This window comes from Charadrius vociferus, unplaced genomic scaffold, assembly GCF_000708025.1.
Source record: "Charadrius vociferus isolate BGI_N301 unplaced genomic scaffold, ASM70802v2 scaffold65, whole genome shotgun sequence".
NCBI lineage: Eukaryota > Metazoa > Chordata > Aves > Charadriiformes > Charadriidae > Charadrius > Charadrius vociferus.
In genome coordinates, this window is record NW_009649293.1 from 5,868,182 (window position 1) to 5,889,717 (window position 21,536).

General features: G+C 37.6%; 1 protein-coding gene across 1 annotated transcript in view; it reads right to left on the bottom strand.

Moving 5' to 3' along the window:
* The window catches only part of GNAL (guanine nucleotide binding protein (G protein), alpha activating activity polypeptide, olfactory type), a 123,441-nt gene extending 102,119 nt beyond the window's left edge, over positions 1-21,322 (bottom strand). The window contains exons 1-4 of the mRNA XM_009889068.1: positions 21,109-21,322; positions 20,639-20,711; positions 19,736-19,790; positions 19,437-19,556 (exon numbers count right to left, since the gene is read on the bottom strand). Of these exons, the coding sequence (XP_009887370.1) occupies positions 19,437-19,556; positions 19,736-19,790; positions 20,639-20,711; positions 21,109-21,247 (387 nt within the window). The 5' untranslated portion in view covers positions 21,248-21,322. The remainder of the gene's footprint in view (positions 1-19,436; positions 19,557-19,735; positions 19,791-20,638; positions 20,712-21,108) is intronic.
* Between the last annotated feature and the right edge of the window lie 214 nt (positions 21,323-21,536).

Here is a 21,536-nt window from a genome sequence, read left to right on the forward strand (position 1 = left end):
TACACGACCTGCAGTGCAATTTACTGTAGCGTGTACTGTACAAAGTTCTTTGGTATCCACAGGAACAGTTACCAACTGATGTGAACTTCCTTCCCTAAAGAGCTTGTTTTGAATAACAAACTACTCCAGGGGGAAATACATTATCTTGTCTAATCAAATGTTCAAGTGAGGCTCATTTCATTCCAGGGTTTTACTATGTGTTGTGGAAATGTGTGTGACACTGACCTTTAATTAAATCTCAACCTTAAAGGAAGACACTAAAAGCTTAGCAGCCCAGACTACACATGTGAGTTTAAAGCTACATTTAAATCGTTTAAAGAATTAATCAAAATCTCCTATTTTTTTAGTTAATGTGTACTCTAAGATATTTGCTTTCATGCAATCTGTATAAAAGGGTTTTTGTAAACATCAGTAGTTATTTGCTCTTTCTTTGTACAGTCAGCTTTAAAATACAGATGGTAAGCATACCACCTGACATATAGTTTGTATCATCAACATGCTTCCATTTATCCATGTGTATTTATTCAGTGTTTTTTGATTAGCTGAAAATATTCCACACTGAGAAATACGTACTTTAGACAGAAAACAATTCAACAGGACAGCATCACATACATGCAGGGCAAAAGTTCATTTTTCGCGTCAGAGAGCTTGTGTCACATAAAAATATAACTCAGCCTCTCAGGATGTCTCCCCAGGTGGCACGAAGCAGAAACAGCCACACCATACCCAAGAGGCCTTCTGCTGAGAAGACACCTTTGGGGAAGTCTCCTGCCCAGGTCTCACCGGGGAAGGAAAGGACAAGTCAAGGACAGGGAGGAAAGAAGAGGAAACCAAGGGAGATACTGGGGCACCGTCCTTGGCAGCCCCCTTCCTTTGCCTCGACCATCCCACAGCAGATGTCCCTAGACAGGAGAAGAGAGGACCTAGCACACCCATGGAGAGTTGAGAAAGCAGAGAAGGAAAGTCTTGCTGACACTGTGAAAAGCACTAATAAAGAAGGAAATATTCTGGTGAATTATTGAAGTATGCAGTGCTGATTATGTGTATCCATGAAAAAAAAATCCTACGTAATTCCTGTGGTTAAACAGATATCGATACTGAAATTTTTGCCACTTCTTTCGGACAATAAATGACCTTATACATACAATAAGCACTACAATAAACAACATCTTAAAAACTGGTTCAATACTCAGGTGTTACTATACTTTTGCTGTACCGGTCAGCAAAAAAATACTATTTTTATAGTCAAAACTTTACACTTGCACAAAAGTTATAAAGGTCTTGGTAAATCAGAATAAATCCATTAAACCTCAAACAAATACTCTGTTTTTTTTGCAATTGATGCAAAACAGTTGTGTGACATTCCTTGAACATTCTCTGCTTGTAAAGTGATGAGTCGCAAATATAAGGTAGATGAGCTCTCCAATGCACCAAAGCTATATCTTTAAAAATGTGTATATTTTAAAAATATTTAATATTCCTAATGATTCAGTTTTAAGTTTTGTTGTGTTTGTTCCTGACATATTTTTGACACCCATCCATGTCAATGGGAAAACAAATTATTCCTCTTCCTCTCTTACTTACTGTTAATTTTCAGTTCTAGTTGGCTGCAAAAGTTATTTCTAAGTTGGCTGGCTTTACATCACCTTTTCTATCTACCATTTTGCAAACCTTCTTGGAAACTTATTCTGATCTTGAAAAAAAAATCATAACAAAACCTGCTTAAATTAAACCTTTAATTTTGAGTTAAATGTGGATTCTTCTTTTTTTTTGGATACTTACTGTGAAGAATAAAGTAACAACATTGGCTCCTATTGATATATCATTGCACCAATTTTGAACACATTTTTGCGTATTTATATTTCAGATAATTTGTGTTTAGGCACAGATGGAGAGTAATTTTACTGTAGTCTAAAGATGCTTGAGTTTTATTTTATTTTTTTAACAAACCTGGTGAAAAAAATGCTCATGACAATATTTTACTTCACATAATAAAAAAAAAAGTGGACTTCCTTTCCCCATGTCTCTTTACATGCTCAGGAAACATCACTGGGACATTTTCCTTGTGATAACAGAGCATTCAGATTGTAGAGAAGTGAACATGGAAACTAAGCTAAAGAATGGCAGTATTACAATTTAAAACAAATTATGAATGCTGCTAGATGCAGAGAAATGTTCGGCTTGCCTCCCCACAGTACTCATTACTTAGGTATTCAGCTATGATGGTGTCTGCATTTTTGCAAAGATAGATATATTCTCTTTCAGTTTTTTCACGTTACATAAATCCAGGTTGAAACACAAGGAGGTTTTATTTCTTCCTCTCCTTTTTTCCTCCATGAGAAAAGATATGAAATCATTTAATGCTTGAGCTAATACAGGCATAGATACTAGGGGTTGTATTTTAACATTTTTAGCAGGGGTTGAAAAGTTCAACTGAAAAGCTTCACTGGACTTTATGAGGACAAAACACTACAGCATATCATATTTGCTCTCGATTCATCTCCTAAACAACACAATTTAACTTAGCTAAATTATGAATTGACCCTTAGGCTTTTAAAATGTATATGTTAAACACAAGTGTGCCTCTCCAATAGCACCTCACAGCTTGTGAAACTTCAGGAGTTTCACTGCTGAGTACGCGTAAAATGGCCTTACTGGTTTTGAAACTCCTATTGAGAGCAATTTCCCCTCTAGCCAGCCATAGGCTCTCTCGTACTATCAAATGACAGTTTCTACAAGGACAGACGGATAGAAATGGGTTGATGATTCTCTTCTTGTAGAAGCCTCTCCTAGCTTGCAGAAAGAAAACCATCATGCATTCTGGCAAGAAAGGCAATGTGCTCTCTCGCACTTGTGATGGTGCAAGTGGAAAAATCAAATAATAGCTAATAGGGGAATCTTACTGGCACATAAGGCAAAACTTTCACCTGAACAATAGCTATGATTCATTTTTTCTTTTTAGTTAATCTATTTAAAAATGAATCAGCATAGTGCTGATTTGGATATGTCGGAAAGTAATCCCTTCCGGAAATGACTTCTTAGACCTTAAATTAAGAAGGCTTCTGCAGGGTTCCACCAGAGGTCTTTCTAGCCCGCTATCCTTTTGCCAGAAGTGGAGGCCCAACAAGAGATGGGCAAGGATGGGACAAGCATAGATAACAACACTTCTCCCCAAACAGTCTTCCAAGACTTCCTCTCAAGAACTTGAACCAAACAGAGTTTCTATATAATCAGGAGCCCTCAGTTGACTTCTGTGTTGTGAACTCATCCATCTCCCCCGCAGGCTATGCAAACTTTATAAAATAGCTTCAATTCCACGTGCTGTCACTGACATGGCACACACTGGAACAATACTGCATTCTTACTTTACATCCACAGGAACACTATTACCCTTGTTCATCCAATACCATGGGAACATGCAAACAGAACTTAAACATATGTATTGATAGGTACCCTCCCCTGCCATGTCTTTTGTGGCCAAATGACCACTCGTGGGATTTTTGCATACCTATCTATCATGTTGTCAGTAAAGATAATATAGTAGTAGAGCGGAAGTGGCTTGCAGTTACGCAACAAAGGCAAGAGAGAAGAGTTCTTGTTACATGAGACTCAAACAGCTAGGAAGTCTTTTGTATGCTGGAGTTCATGTGAGTCGTTTGCTTTTGAAATGCATCAGACTAAGCCTTAAAGCTCCAGCCCACAAAGTTAAGTTTAGGAATAACCACAGTGAACGTAGCTGTGTTTACTCACCCAAAAGGGCAAGGGTGAGCAAGACAGACCTGTTCTTATGCCACCTAACCTCTGCAAGAAATGTCAGGCTTCACATCAGAAGCTGCAAAACCAACACACTGCACCGGGTTTCTTCTAACACAGAGATTTCCAGTGGCTTTTGGCTTGACTATAATCTGTGATCGCAGATACAGAGGTGGAGGAAGTAAGCCTGCTTGTTTAGATAGCCATCACCTCCCCATTATGTCCTACTGCTTGTTCCCATCTCCGCTTTCTTCTTCCCCATTTTGTGTCACCCGCCCTCAGCTAAAACCACGGAAATGATCCGCACTAAAAATAACCTCTCCCTTCACCTCATTTGGTCAGGCCAAACAAACAGCTTTACCAGGACGCAGCTGAGGGCACAGTGCAGGCATAAAAATGGGAAAGCGGAGTGGATAGTGACGAGGGGAAAGCGGAGTGGATGGTGACGGGGGGGGGGGCTGGAGAAAGAGGAGGACGATGGTTCAGCCTGGCAGTGCTGCTGGAACAAATGCATGTGAAACTACACTGTGAGCACTCCTTAGCATGCATTCTCAGGGCAGCAAAGATATTCAAAGGCTGATGTCTTGCTTAAACTATCAAACCTGGGGAGAAAAATATTTGATGTAGGGAGAAGAAAACAGTATCATATAAGCATCTCAAAAAAGTAAATGAATTACGATGTCAGTCAGCCAGTAAAATGCCCTCCAGTTTTGAAACCCACTCATCAGGTCCCAACAAGAACCCACCCTTAACAACACTGGAAAAACCTGCCCAGAAATAGTACGCACTGACCCAACTCAGCCAGTCCATAAGCGCAGCAAACAAAGAATGCTCAGAGCAAATGAGCTCTCTTGCTCGAAGCAAATGCCTGGAATTCCCCCAGCAGTCAAGCTGACTGTCAGAGTCAGGATTTTCTCCCGATTACATCCTCGAATTCCATAGAGCAGCCCTTCATAAACTGATTAACAAATGTTTTGTTTTAAATTTCCCTCTTGGTGTCTGGAAGCATGCAAAGCAATATGTGCTTACAAATAAATAACCACCTAATTATACTATTTGCCATGATTTGTGTGTGTGTGTGTGTGTGTGTGTGTGTGTGTATGTTTGTATTTCGGAAAGTGAAAAAGGAAATGAAAAGAAAACTTTGATTTACTGTGTACTTTTTATCTCTGTATTTCCCCCAGGACTCAAAACGCTAAAATTTAGGTATGTTCATATCTATCAATGTAAACATGGATCAGGAATGGTATCAGCATGACATTTGGCTGTACTATAATATAATAAGGGCACCGCTCCTAATGATTACAGAACCAAAAAAAAAAAAGAAAGATATGCCTTTCAATGTGATCATCCTTTAAGTCAACAACATTGCAAGACACATTTCAACATTATTTCCTCTTAAATCCACTTCATCAGGAAAGTAGGGACTATCCCTAATGGGAAAACGAAATGGGAGTTGCTTCTCCTTTCTACAGAAATTGCTATCGTGAGCAATGAAACCTGATTTCCCATGATCTGTATCTGTAGTTCTTTAAAACTCTCACCAGCAAAATCACCAGCTTTGCCATAACTCTCCTCTCAAGCCCCTCTTATGAAGACAAACGCACAACATACATCTCCAAACAGCCTGCAGACTACCAACTGGTGGCACTTGCTGCAAGATTCACACAAGTACTTCCTTGCTGAGAGAGCTGGGAGCTGTCACCAATGCTTCAAAGCTACTGGCCAACCACCCTTCACCTGGAGAACTTTCCCTCTCATACCACAAACTTGAGATAAACTTCTTGTATTCTCCAAATCCCCTTTTCATTTCCATGTGCTTGAAGGCCTATAGCTAACAGCCGATACACTGGATTTTTTACCCCACTGTTAGCCACCAGATGTCCTAGTTCTTGAACAGAATAGAACCTTGTACAGAAACAGGAAAAGTCTTATATGTAAATGCATATATGTACGCCAGTGCACACATGTATGAAAACAAAAACTCCTCCTTGCTGCTTTTAATTGAAAGTACCTGAAGGCATGCTCTTTGCTCCTTTGAGCCTTTAGAGAGAATACTCCTGACAGCATGACCTCCCCCAGCTATTTTTTTCTGCTTTTAGGAAAAAAAATGTTAAGCCCTGTCTGATTGGGAGGTGTGGAAAATTCTCCACCAGAAAAAAAGAATCATGTGTATCTTGCCAAGATTTAGATTTAAAACCATCAATACATGGAAGCACAAGACAGTTTTGTGTACTCTATATTATAGTCTGATAAATTGCGTGCATAGCACCCTGGAAGAACGTGCACTATTTAAGAGAAATTATCATGTCTGTTTACACAATTAGGCCATGACAAGTCTGGTAAACAACTAACAAAGTCTCTAGATTAATTCAAGACATGATTACAGAAGCTTTAGTTTTGGAAAAGTAGTCTCAGGGACTTTCAACTAACAAGCCCATAGGACCTTCGCAAACAGAAAGGACAGCGGCAAATGTGAAAGACCAACTGACTGGACCTTGTATCTTCCAAAGTTGTCCAGATTTTCAGAAGTTTTTAACTTGAGCATGAGGTGATTCATGTCACTGAAAATACAGTGCCTGAAACTGGGCAGTTGTATCTTAGTATATTTGTGAGATTGTGATCCTTAAATTCACGGTTGTAGAATATCCTGAACATGCAGGCTACCATACACCACAGAAGAGAGGAATAGTCTCCTCTCCTCTAGTTCACTTCTTCCCTCTGAAAGACAGGCATGAGAATATGTAATTGCAGCTCTTTAAATACTAAAAATTGTATTCTGCTCCCTTTCCCCTTCAACTTGGACACTTTTCAAGCGTAAACGTACCCAGTTTTCTTTGTCTCCTCTTACTCTTGATACCCTCCTTTGGACTCCATTTGTGTATCTTTTTTTTTTTTAAGTTTAGTTCCCAAAACTAGACACAGTACGCCAGCTGAGGACTCACCAGTGCCAAGAAGAATGTCTTTTTGTTCAACAGCCTTGTTAATGCATCCCAGAATGAGTTAACTCATTGTTTGTGGTCCCTTACTACAAAGAATTTTTCCTGCACTACAAGCAGTTTTTTTTGCATCCTGCATCCTCTTCCATTCCCTTCCCTAGAGACTTTCTTTTAATTCCTGAGAGGCTGCCACAAGAGGATGACTGGTTGGCCTGCTGGAGACAACCATGTTTGGCAGACTTAAACGTACAGATTTAGTATTATCAAGATCCTATAGCAACTTGTTCTGAATTCTTTGTACTGTTAAAAATGCTGAAAAGTGAAACAGAATTGAACTATCGTCTTTGAAGTGTACTAGTCACAAGTAATGGAGAAAATAAGAGGAATAGAGGTAGAGGTTTAAAAATGAAGAAAAGCCAATCCAGAAAATATTCTAACAGTAAAAGAATGCCTTCTCTAGTAGCCACTCCTTACTATTTTTGCTCCTTTAATCATAATCTACAACTCTTTTCCCATAAACCACAAGTGCTGAATCATGTAAGACATAAATTGACATAAAAATAACAAAATTCTGCTACTTGCAGCATTTCCCCAAGGGAGATCAAAAAGTTCAAAACATTTTCTCTCAATGACACACAGCATTAGGAACTGCAAGCAAAAAAAAAGTGGCATTTTGGTATTTTTAAACATTCTATTTCTCTAATGAGAAGGGTTCCAAACAATGGTCTTCTTTTCTGCTAAATCAGGCAAACCATAACGAACGATTAAGGAATGATGAGCAGATTTGAAAGCACAAATGTCCTTCCTGGTACTGTAAACATTGCCTCTCCAAAATCAGGCTGAAGACCAATTTCTTTTCCATTTTAAGAACAAAAATGAAGTGTGTTCTCCTTCTGCACAGAAGAAAATATTAGTCATGGTAGATAATTTAAAAAATGCTTTTTCATAAGGGATACATGGCAGCATAGCAAATGAGAAGACATGTCATTACACATGAAAGAATAAAAAATTGAATGCAATGGTTTTTTTGAACAAACTAGTCAAAATGCATGACAGATCTGAAAATAGCAGAAAAGAATAAGGATAATTGTCATTAACAGTACCCTCTGGGCTCTGCTAACGTTGGTACAGAGACCCTTCACACATATTCCTCTTACCTGCAATTGTGTTCCAGTTCTCTTGGAATTATAAAATAATCTACTGTAATTCTAGAAAATATCAACCCAGTGTCCAAAAAAAGGCAAACGTTAGGAATTATTAGAAAAACCAGAGAATGAAAAAGAAAAAATAACACTACAGTATAAATCCACAACACACACACTGAATACTGTGCGCAATTCTGGTCTCTCACTGCACGCGGGGTCTAGTAAAACTGGAAGATATATGGAAGGGCAACAAGAATGGGCAAAGATATAGAACAAGCCCTGTGAGAGAACCAGTTAAATAGACTCTTTAAGCGGAAAGATAAATATTTGGAGGGATATGATATGCAATGAGAAAGGCAATACGGAAAAGATGAAATATTTGTAATAGACAAACCAGGGAAGACCAGTGGGTAGCAGGCTTAGGGGGCGGGGGTGGCCGAGAAAAATCAAGTAGTACTTAATCATACAACACACTTAAACTGCAGAACTCACTGATGTAACTGCAAGTTCACACAGGTTGGAGAAGAAAAAAAAAAGAAATTCCTGGAAGAAAAATCCAGTGAAGTTCTTAAATACAGCAATAGCACTCCCAGACAAAAAATACCTCGGCCATAAAACCGTGGAGACTAGGACAATCAATGTGGGAAACACCACTATGTGCTTGCCCCATTCTTAAACTATTTTTCTAGTTTCACTACCAGCCATGGTCAGAGATGAGATTTGGTGCTAAATGAACCTGTGATCTGAGCTAGTACAGTCTTCTTATGGTTTTATTGAGCTGTGCGAATCAATTTAAGGTAAATTATCTAAGACTCTGCGCGTGAAACCATTCCTTCTGCACAGAAAGTTATGCTGGTGCAGCCTACTGTTCAGCAAGCCTTTTAAAGATATTATTATTAAAAAAAAAAACACAATATGAAAATGAATCACAGTGATTATTGAAAAGACCTACTGTTCACAGCTTAATAGCAGCCAGAGAACTGTCACTTATCTGAAAAAGATTTTGCTTATTTCAAGTTTTGTGCCAATGTCTAACCTACACAACTTTTCCCACCCCCAAGAAAATCCATAAAAGCGCTCAACGACCTCCCAAATATAAATTTAACAGGCAGAAATGATTCGCTTGTTTTGTTTTTCAATTGAAAGTATGTGATTTTTACATTAATATCACTGCATAACCGGAAGCTCAGCTGCCTGAATGCTGTGCTAGCAGTACACGAGCAGTGCATTTAGGTCCACATATAGCCATATGTTTAAGCCTTTGCAAGATTAGACCCTAGGGAATATAGTTGTTTAGGATGACTTCTATATTTATAGAACATTATACTTCTTGCCAGGTTTTCATTCATCAGTGAGAAGAATCAAAACCTGTTCCATAGAACTAAAGGCCAAGGACCAAATTTAATCCCTTATTTCTTCAAAATACAGTGCAAATCCTCTGCGGTTTGAATGGCTGGCTCACAGAAACATTGAGCCATCCTCCTCTGCTGATGTGATTTTTAATCTATACAATTATTTTTTAATTATGATTTCTGACTTACGTATTCCCTGACTAATTACTCTTTTTGGTCCACAATATACCCACGCTGCTGTTAGTTAGTTAACATGTTTAGTTTGCTGTTGTTAAAATCTAGCATTTCAAAAATTCAGCAGATAACAACAGTGATTAGAAATGGTAATTCTATGGGTGGAAAAACAAAAGCTATACTGTTCAACTAAAAGCATGTTATTCTAAATAAGCAAGTCTGCTCTTCCCAAAAGGAACAGGCAACACACATCCTGAGAAGGAAGGAGAAGCTAAAGTTAAAGCTAGAGGACACCTGCCTGCCAGAACGAATATTCTCACTCAAACATTTAAGGCCACAGATCCTGCCATGAAGCTTCACTCTTCTGCGATAGCTGCTGGGAATCTGATAATTAATGACATGGTTTCAGCAGCAAGTGGAGATACCTGACCTCTTCCTCCATCCAATGACAAAACAGAAGTGACTGTATATTCGTTGCATAGGGGTTTTTTATTTCTGTTTCTCCTCCACCTTTTCTTTTAGCCTGGGGTGGTGAACTCCTCAAGGCACGCAGCCTGTGCCAAAGGCACTCTGGAGCTGACTGACAACCAGGCCCTGCTGCTATTCGTGGTCAGCTGCAGGTCTGCAGGCAAGGGGCAGTCAGTTGCCTGTACAGAGCAAAGTGAGGATACACTTTCCCCTCTTTTACTTAACCATTCTTTGCCTTTTCTTGTTTTCCTACCTGACAGTTCTTAAATTTGATATTATTTAGCTCCTATGAAAGAAAGTATGTGGGTGTATGTTAAGAAAAGAATGATCTGCACAGCTCTGTCACTTAACATCCTATGGAAGTGAGGGTGGACGTGATCAAAAAGCGTTCACCAAATTAACAGAGATAAGAAGGCTTGCATATCTTTAGCCTATTTTATCTTGCTAAACAATTTCACAGTTCAAAACAGTGGGATAATTATTTGCATTAAAATATATTTAAGTCCTACTGACAGCAATAAGAAAACTCATGGAATGAATTGGCAGGAGTGTCAGAAAACGTTTACTTTTAAAGGATTTAAAAGGCAAAGTTCATCTCTAATGTCGACATAACAGACAAAAATTCCAATATTCTTCTTGCCTAAGGATAAATATCCTTTCAAAACATCCAGCATAGGTTTTTAAAACAAATACTAGTAGATTAATTACAAGAGTGCACTTTAAACCAACCAAAATTAATCTACTGATTTAAAGCAAGAAACCATAATCTGCATGCTTCAAGTGATAGCTGGCGTGCTTACAACCAGAAGTAGCTCTGTTCCAAGAAATTATTGCAAGAGTTTCCAAAGTAAAAGACAATATAAACTTGAAACTGTGTTGTACAAATTACACTCTCCTGAACTCTGTGAAGAGAAGATCCTAGAACTTGACTACAGCACTTCAATCTCTTTAACTACAAAAAACCAAATTAAATGGAATAGGTGGCAGAACAAAACCATAAACATTTTATGGAAACTTTTAGCAGCTAACTGCAAATGTGCATTGTTCTTGCCTTTCATCTGCTTTAGAGTCCTATTTACATTTATCGTAAAGAGCTTCTTAGATACTCAGGGGAAAAAAAGATTGTTCATAATACTTTTTGGTTTTCAGCTTATTTACTTCATTGTATGCCAGGTATACATAAAGTCTTCTATTCACACTGTTTAGCTTGTTCTCTATTCCTCAGCTCAGGTTGCTACCTTCTGCAAACAAAACATCCTGTCTGTTGATGCAGACTATATTGACATTAAAAAAGATAATCCACCGTTGACAATAAGCACAAGCAATGGATGAAGCCATGGATGTGATGAAAAAAAAAAAAAAAGCAAAGGTCTAAGCTGGCAATGCTCAATGCTGTTTCAGAAACTGAAGTTAAAGAGTCATTGCATGCTGAAGAACGGGGACGCAGCTCTTGGCTGTTGTGCAGATGAACACTCAATTATTTGAAACTCTAAATAATGACCCTATTACTATTTGAGTAGGTGACACCCTCTGTTCCATAGGTCTCCACTGGCTTCAGTGACAATACGCATGCATACGATGATTTATCCCTTATCTGTACATTCTTATCATGGCCACTGAAGTCAAAAGAAGACCCTTCCTGACTAGTAAACACATTACTTTTACGGAGCACTCAAAAATGGCAAAAGCAGTACATCAACCTGCTATCTTTGGCTTAAGAGATTAAAATAATTAATTGGTAATGAGAACAATTGTGAAACATACTGTGCAATGTTTACCTTTTCTCTGGCTGTGATGGAAAATCCGTTTTAATGTAGTTTATGAATAATGACAATTCATTAAACATTTCACTACCCTTCCTCTGAAAACTGCTACTTGTAAAAGTCTGAAATGTCATCATCCTCAGACTAATTGGACATTGTGTCTTCATTAAGAGCGTGGCTACCCTTTGCATGTATTTACATTTACTTTCATTATAACTCAGTTTGATTTACATGAGGGAACAAACAGTGAAGTTCTTGCAAACGTTTTTAAGTGCATGTTAAGTCTTAATAAACTACATACTAATTTGTAATTAAATCTTCCAGAGGTATCAATGCAACTCAATCTAAGTGCTAAAAATGGCAAGAATTTCTTTCCTGCTTCTTCCTTGAAGGAAGACTGGGAATCAGGATCAGTTTGTTATTCTGGAGAGGCTACCACACCTCCGTCAGGCACCAACCTAGTGACCAACGCTATTCCTTCAGCTGTCTTTCCAAGTCTTAGCGCCGGGGATGGAGAAGGACTGCTGCCACCTGCACATCGCAGAACCGCTTTCGGAAGATACCTTAGCAGCAGCCACGAGTCGCGAAGGAATACAAAAAAGCAGCCCCCCAAAGCAACCACAGTTTAAAATAAATCAGTGTGCTTCACACATCTGTGGCCCGTACAAAGATAATGACAGTAGAGGCTTCAACCTATTGTTTCTGCCTTTATTTAATTTAAAATTAGGATATACACTGAAAAATACCTGATGAAAAAAAAAATATTCTAAAGCTCATAAATAATCCTGTAATACATTTTTAGTTCCGTGAGGAAAATCAGTCACTCCTACTTAAAATGATAATTCAAGTTATTAGTCTTCCCGTTGCCATCAAATCAAATATCCAAATTTAGATGTAAAAATATTTTTATCCTTGTAAAGTGCAATAGAAGTATACGAAGTTTTCAGCTAAAATTGTAGCAAAAAAAAAAAAAGGCAGAATATGACATTCATTATTATTAATTTACAGTATTTGACTGGATACTGGCTTGACTTTCAAAAAACCTCCAACTCATTTGTATACATAGGTACAAAACTTGAAGAAGTATCAGTAAACGTCAACAACTTTGGAGACGATGGAAGTAACTTAAGTTTTAGTTAGAAGTAGTAATAAATGATAATATCTTTCCAGTTTCACAGTGGAAGTCTCTGTGTTGTGTGATGATAATAAATAAGGCAGGCTGGGTAAAGTGTGAATATCACCCCACTGTCTGGGAAATCAGATTCACAATATAAGATAGCAAACATTTAGTTTGGTGTTACTGTGATGATGTAGTATTGAATGTAACACTGCACTTGATTCATAAACAGCATTGTTCATAAGACATTCTCAAATAATTGTCTTTTCAGACTGAAATTCATTATTTTACATTGTAAGCTATGCAAAAATAGATTCTAAAAAGGCAAATATAAATGGGAAAGGTGAACTTTTTCTGTATATTTCAAAGATTAATCTGTTCTTAAAAATATTGAAAGAAAGACATAGAAACAAACACAGCCATTAATATCGCCTTCTTTTCTTTTTTTTTTATGAATATATCTTATCTTTGTTAACTGTGGATCATTTGTGATTATGCATGGGACTTTCTATGGCTCTCAATCTCAGTATTTCTCCTGTTAATTGGTGGGCGCTTAAGTATATCCCCGAGTTCCTTTCCTGGGACACAAATTTAATTATTTACTGATCATCGGTGTAAACTGTTAACAGTTCTGGTTCAGTGAGTTTGGAACAAGGGGAGGAAGAAATATGCTGTTACACTTTTATGAAATGGAGCAGTGTTTCACTAAAACAAAACCTTTATTTTTATGCTTGAACGTAAGGAATTCCTTCATCCTAAAGCAAGCACCTCTCAAATACAAACCGCGTATTTTAAGCGAGAAATCCTGAGCCTCACAGAACAGCTGTACTTTACACAAACCACTCCAATTTTAAGCCCCGGTTGTGTTTTCAGTAAAATCAGAGTATTTACTAAAGAATTAAAATGAAAAATTAAAGAAAAACATGGTAGAAATCCAGTTCCAGTACATATTATCAATTTGAGAAGTTTGGGGTTTGTGTGGGTTTTTTTTTCCTTCTTGTTGTTTTTTTCTTTTTTTTTTTTCTTTTTCCCCCAAAATTGCCCTATACTTGTTTGCAGTATAATCCCAGTTCTAGTTTTACATAGAGAGTTAACATAATGACTGCTATTTCTGAAAGCACTACTGGATTGACTGATCCATCAACAGCAAACTTAATGCTTACAAAAATTAAGAGTAAGAACAAAGTAACACGTAACATTGAAGTATATTTTTGATCTCACGCATGAAATGTTTTTAATTTTCTACTTTAACATTGACTAATCAGAATATTAGGGGCTCAGCTTGCCGATTTAATGAAAACCAGATACGCTTACGCTATATCTGCAAGCAAATAGGTATTCCATACAGAAGGAAAGGTATTGCTGGGCATCAGCAAAATCTGCTCTTAACGTGAGAAAAGCTGAACTTCAGTATCTGCTGCTAATTAATAGTTAGTGTACAGCATAAAAACAAACGCTATCACAACAAAAAAATTTCATGTTTCCTAATTGCTACTTCTCCCCAATATCCACTACTTCTCAATACCACTCCTCTTAAGGATTTAACCTTTGTGTGAAGACTAAAGAGTTGCCAACAACTACATGAGCACTCGCAGCAGTTTCAGCTCTGCTCCTCTGACAGCCTTCTTCATTAGTTTTTCAAAAGTTATTAATTCAGGGAAGTAATAATGTTGTTGGACCTATACAATTTAACCATCATTTGGCCTTCCAGATCCTTTCTGCGTTAGTGAAATAAGAACAAATGAAGAAACACCCATGTGCATCTTAGACCACAAAAAAGACAAATGACTTAATTTTTAAAAGTCTAATTGATTAAAAGTTAGTTTTGACTTGACACTGCAGTAACATTAAATATCACAACCACAGGTAATTATGAAAGCTTGTGGCTGTTCATTCTACCCAAAATGGTAAACGAAGCCCGAAAGTAAAAATCTAGATAGAAAGAAAAATCAAGTGAAGCCATTGGAGTGGCAATATTCACCATATTCTCTCTTTTATGGTATTATCATGTAAAACTATATTTTCACACTCCTGAGAAACATGGAAATACTGCAAGTTATTTGAAAATCAAAAGATGTAAGATGATGCTATTTTGTAACTCCTTTGGGCTACATCAAGTACGTATTAGAGGGAAACTTAAAACATGTTGTGGTCAAACAGGATATTAAAGTCACAGTATTAACTGCACAACCCAAGCCAAGTTTAACCATGTATGAACTGTACTTACGCTTTTAATTTTTTATTTACCTATTTATTTAGGATAAAGATTTTCTACCACCCAGCGACACGCTTGAGCAAGACTTTCGGTTACTTCAAACATTGAGATACAAACCATGAAAACCAGCCATCACCAGGCTTCAACACGTTTGAATTTGAATACCAGGTCTAATAAAAATTTGAAATGCCTAATGGAAACCTATGTAACTTCAAACTCCGACCAGAAATATTTTTCTTTCTTTCTTGTCTTTACATTATGAATACAAAGTTCTGATTTTTAAGAAGAAAATGTGGAGGAAAATTAAAGCAATCAAATTGAAATCAAACTGCAATAATCTGAAAATATAGAGCAAACCACACACCAGATTAATCTAAAGCAGTTTCCCTGTCAATGATGACATTAACATTTCACTTTTAAGAGCTAAATTAAAGAGCTTACCTGATTGATAAGATAGCTTTTAAAAATATTTTAAAAACTCACATTCTAAAATCAGCACAAGGGACTACATTTGCACAATTCACTGTTTTATGAAGCTTCAACAAAACACTTTGCCTCTCTCTAAAACATTCTTAGCAAAGGAAAACTAATCTTTTGAAAACTCTCCCCACTCCCCAAAACCTGGGTGAAGTGTTTACATGTTCTCTATTAAGCAAATGATTCACGTTCACTGGTAACTGGTTCATATAGGCAAACACTTGACTATATAGTTTGGCGGTAGCTAATTGACTACCTGCTATATACTTACACGTAACTGATCAGACAGCTTGATCCGAGACATATATTATGAAAAGCAACTTAATTTGACTACATTTTTGAGGAAGACAAAGGGTAAAGGAATTATGCACCGAACAGCTTTATAGTGCCCACAAAATTCAAATACTTTCATAAAGACAACTGAACTTGAGTAAACACACGCTTACATAATACACCATGTTTTTCCACAGCTACCAGCATAATATGCCCTTAATATGTTCACTCTGATTCACAAAGGACAAAATAAATCCCCATCAATAAAGGATTAAAAATGGCGCAGGTCAATTCCTGTTAACTTCAGCAAATATCAATCAACACTTTGCCAAAAATAATAAAAAAATCCTTTCCGATATAGAGTGCGTGCTTCCATTTAAGTTTTAAAGCCCTTCTGCTGCTTCCACCCTGGAATATGGAGCTAAGATAACGCCTAAACTAGTCATCAGAAGAAAATTTACCTTTATTCCTTTCACGACTTCAGGGAAGAAACTACAGTGGACGCTTGCCTTTTTCACATTTATTAACTCTGTAAAAACTCTAGCCTTAAATCTTATGATTTATAGAATTAGACCGCATTAGTCACTCAGGATTTTTTTGGTAAAAATTGTATCGTCTATTAATAAAGTAATGAAAGGCAACATAAAAATTATAAAAGAAATCAAGAAACAGTTGATTTTTTTTATATCAACTAGATAATTCATCGAGGTAACTTAACTAAACCAAATTAAAGACTAATTTTTTAAAAGTAAGTAAAACTATTGGGGGGGCACTCCACAGACTCTTAAAGGAATGTGAAAAGGCTGCAAAGAGAAAACTATTTGGTTTAAAATTCGCATCACCACTAAGAAAGATGTTCTGCTTGCATTATGTAGACAGCTGTGTAATTAAAAAAACCAACCAAACAAACCTCCAAAATACAGTTCTGAGTCTAAATGCGAATCCCATCCTTACACAAGTTCTTGGGATTTCAGTCACAAATTGCAATTAGAGTATGATTTCACCCACAGGAAATCAGTATTTTCAAATCCACTTCTTTTAAAGGACAATTTTCATAATTAAATGCGTATTAGTTAATTTGTATGCAATTTAAGAATGCATATCCAAGCATACCCGATATTAAATTAGTGCCTCATGAGTGTTGGCCATACTGTGCCATCAGTGAAGTTTTTGCATTTTATCAGGGATCTCTCTTTAAAGACTCGTGATAGAGTGCAGTCATTTTCCCACATTTTGCATGTGATGCATTTGAAATGCATCTTCACCGCTTTTTACAGTGAAGATTATATGGCTAACATAATCCAAAAAATAACACATCTGTAATTCACATTGCAACACTAAGGGCTATGTCTTTAACAGCTCATTACCATCCACATTGTCAAAACCCCTAAAATTGCCTTTTCCCTCCTTCAAAAGAAGAAGGGAAGCTTTGTCATGTTTTAGGATGTGCCAAAATTTACCCCAGAGGCAACACCTAAGCACTGCCTAAGTCAAGCATTTTTCCCTTTACAACTGTTTTTCAGCACGGATGATAGAACCACAAGTCCTGAATGTCTACTACTAAATACTGTGTTAGTTTCTCTGGCTCAGAAGGCCTTATTCCATACATCAGATATTAATTAGAGAATCAGTAATGCTTAGCAAAGGATGCGTAACTGATTACTATCCAAGTATTAATTTTTATATTTGTCCTTATCCGAAAATACTAAATGGGTCAAAAGTTATTTCAGCTGGAAACGTAGTTTCACTTTAAGTTATCGTTGACTTAAACTGGAGTAGAGTCAAGCCCTGAAGCACAATAGCACATATTTTTTTTTTTGTCAATCTGTCTTGCTCATACATCTTCCTGGAGAGAAATAACCTACTAAACCAACAAAAATAAAATAAAATTTTACATTTTACAAAGATTCAACCTATGAATTGAGCAGAGAAGAAAACAGGTGAGAAAAGATGGAAGTGACACATAAAATATGTGGACTTCTAAGCGAGCACTAGATTTTTCTTCTTTTTTTTTTTAAGCTTGTAAATAACTTTTTTTTTTTAATTAGGACTATTACTTGACACTATTTCAAATAATGTGATGGCACTGTCAGAAATCCTACTTAATTAAAAACCAGAGTTATTATTTTTTTTATTTTAAACCAAAATGGACTTTGAATGGAGATTTCAAATGAATTATTACTTGTTTTACTGTCCACCGGGTCCTATTCTTCTCCCCTTCCAAGAAGAATAAATTTTGCCCTCTATAAAGTATCAAACAGTGAACCAAATTTGACTAGATATAGTCAGTTTCTGTGAAAAAGGAGAATTTTGTAAACAATTTGAAAATAAATAAGTATCTCCAGCCCTATGGAAAGTCCACTTTAATTTTCTTTTATCCCAGAAACTCAAGAAAGCAGATGTACTATAGAGAATAGCAAAGGATATAGGCCACCGCTTACTTTACCAAAACATATAAGGGTCAAAATTCAAGCAAAAACCCTGACCACATAAAATGAGCAACAAAGGCCTCAGAACTGCAATACCTGCATAAGACAAATATTTCATGTCAAACTCGCATTCCATTTCTAAAAAGAGTTTCTCATTTTCACTAAGTTACATCTACCAATTGAGCAATTATGCAATATGTGGGTGTACCTTGCAGTCGTTTTCTTAACATCTGCATTCTGTGTTAAATTCTAACTGTACAAGATGTCTGATACTTTTTCTTTATCTTGAACCTTCAAAGTGGTAGGTTTACCAGAGGCAAAACCACACACCAGAGAATATGAGTCATATAATAAAGAAACGACTCTTCCCCTTCTCCCCCTTCCACCCTGAAGCTATAATAACCTAAAGACACTCTGTTGTAAATGGCTTCTTTGGTAACATTGATAGCATGAACAACTCGCAATTATTTAGCCAATGAATGAAGATTTTTTTAGTCCTTACTGTATCCATAACAAATTGCTCTCGATATCATTTGAAGCAAATTAAAAATTGTGCTAGTGCAAAAATAAAATTCTTGATAATATTCAGAATGTCTATGCACTTGCTTTCACGTCATGCATAAAATATAAAACGTTCTATGTACGTTCCTATAAATAATAACATAAGATAAAAATAATCAAACATAAGATGCCTATGCAAGTTAATCCGAAAGGTATCTCTCATTTGTCTACAAAAGAGTAGCCTCTATACAGAAATCCTTAATTTTCTAACGATTCCGTATCAAAAGATGGCAACATTTACATCCAAGTAAACCACTGCTCATGCCAACTACAATAAATACATAAAGAAACAAACCACCTTACTTGACCACCATTTAGGTGAGTTTCCACTGTGAAGTGCAATAAGTATGGAAAATACCACTGGGGCCACTCTATCCTTTTATTTCCTTTTACATCCTTTTCTGTAGGTAGACTGTAACTCCTCAGACTGACATCCTGCACCTAATTCCACATAGCAAACCAGGTTTCAACAAAGTCTTATTTGAAGTGTTAATATGTATGATTAGATCAGAAATGTTGAAGAGAAGAACTAAATGCAGAAACAGCATTTACAAACAGCAGCAAATAAATCGGTAACAACAAAACCTTGCACCACTAAAACAGGTGCAACAAACACAGTCTTTTAAGAAAGTTAACCTACTGGTAATGCTGGCCTAAGCCCTTCCCATAACCATCTTCCAAAAAGTAAAAAAATCCAATGTTTCAGTAAATCAAAGTGAAACAACACGTTCCCCCTTGAAGCAGAATAAATCAGTGATTTCTGTTCTTACCTGTGTATAGTCAAAGTCAGAAAGAGGAGCTATACTCTTGATGTAGTCCATTCGAAATTGGTTTTCTGGGTTGGCCAATGGAACTGGGGGTATTAAAGTGCTCATAGCTGAAACTATAGTCTAGAATTGGATAAAACAAAAACAAACACATTAATCTGGATAAATCTAGGATACAGGATCAATAGAAGATAATCCAATCTGATCAGCAAAATGGGATTTCTCTCAGCACAATCTTGGAGAGCACAATCCTTATCATTTCCAGTACACCCAAGCATTTAAAGTATAAAGTGTGTTCTTACCACAATCGCATCTTTAACATTTTTCCGAATATCCAGTATTTTCTGTTTCTTTTCTCTGCATTAAAACAGAAATATTAACACTTTGATTTTTTCTTCCAAAGCAGTTCAGTCGGTTGCATTAATTTTTATTTTCACTGATCGCTTGTTTATCTGCTCTTCAATCATTACAACATACTAACTGAAAAGAACCGCAGACAAATATATTTTTCCCCTTATCCCTTTTCTTGCATAGTATGAAGAGCAATGCACATTCATCCCTGATTTTTTTTTTTAAATCAGACAATCATAGCCACATCTGCAAAGCCTCCCCTGATGGAACTGGAAGTCATTCTTTCATTTCTACAGCATGCTGTAAACATGCTCTAAATTAACAATATGTAGTTGAAGGCCAACAGATACCTAAAATTAACGCTACAGATTAATAATAATTTCTGGCAAAGAGTTCTTCAGAGAGAAAATGATGTAGCCTCAGAAAACAATTATTTCTAACAAACGTGCAAAATTAGTTTCAGTTTTGCACTAACCCAAATACCGGAAAAACAGCAGCCACTGTCATCCTGAATATGACTTGACATGTATTTTTGTATTGCAGACAGATGCAATATTTAGTTATTTGCTTCTATGTAAAAAGTAGTCGCCATGTTGTTGCTACACAGGGGCCTGTCAAGCGCTGCAGTAGCAACAGTGTAAAATACAGTAATGGGGCCAGAAGGAGAAAATGCAAATATACAATAGCAGTAATTTCCTTATTCTCGCTCCCCTTCCTCCCCTCCCTCCCCCAAAACGCAGTGTCAGGCCACCAAAACACAGGGGAGGCCAGGAAAAATCTCCTAGCCTCCTGTGCCTTGACCTGTTTCCAACGTTTACACGAAAAATAAGTCACAAAGTGTCAGCGATTCTTACTCTGAATTAAATCCATTGACATGTAGGATTCGCATTTGTTTCACAATAGTGCTTTTTCCTGACTCACCAGCCCCTAGAAGAGAAAGAAGGAAAGGGAGAACGTTGTGATACATGGTTCGGGCTGTGGGGTTTGGGGTTTTTTTTTGGCTTTTTGGGGGTTTTTTTTTTTTTTTTTTTTTTGGACGCGACAGCATCTCCCACCTCCGGCAGCCGTTCTGTATGTGTGCATCCATGTGGCTCAGGCAGAGAGCTCAATCTCTCCCTGGACGTCTGGCGCTCTATCGCTCGATACGACAAGCCCTACATTTGTCATCCCTAAAGGCGCAGACGACGACATCTCTCTCCCCCGGCCGCTGCGCTGCTCCCCGCCGCCCGGGCGGACTGGGAGGGGGGCAGATGCGCCCCCCGTTCCTCGCCCTCCTCTCCCCCGTCCCCCAGCCTCGGCCCCCTCCTCTCCTTCTCCTCCTTACCCAGCAGGAGCAAGCGGTGGGTCGCTTTATAAGCCAGCCTCTCTTTCTGCAACTGCTTCTCTATTTTTTTGTTGGCTTCTCGCTGCGCTTTCTCATCGATACGCTGATCCTCCGTTTTGCTGTTGCCCAAACACCCCATAGCCGCTGCTTAGGATGGATGTCAAATCGTTGCCTTTGCAGATTTAGTATTTACAAGGGGGAGGTGGGGGAGTGGTGAAAGGTGTTGGGGGCGTGTAACGTACTCGTGCTGTTGGAGAAATGGCACTGGGTGACCTCCGGGGAGCCCTGATGAAGGAGCTCAACAAAGCGAAGCCCTGCAAGGACAGAGGACGTGTGCGCTGGCTGCAGGAGGGCTCCCCCGCCCCGCGGGTGGGGGAAGGCAGAGGGATGGGAACGGGGGGCGTGAGGGAGCCTTCGCTAACGCCGCT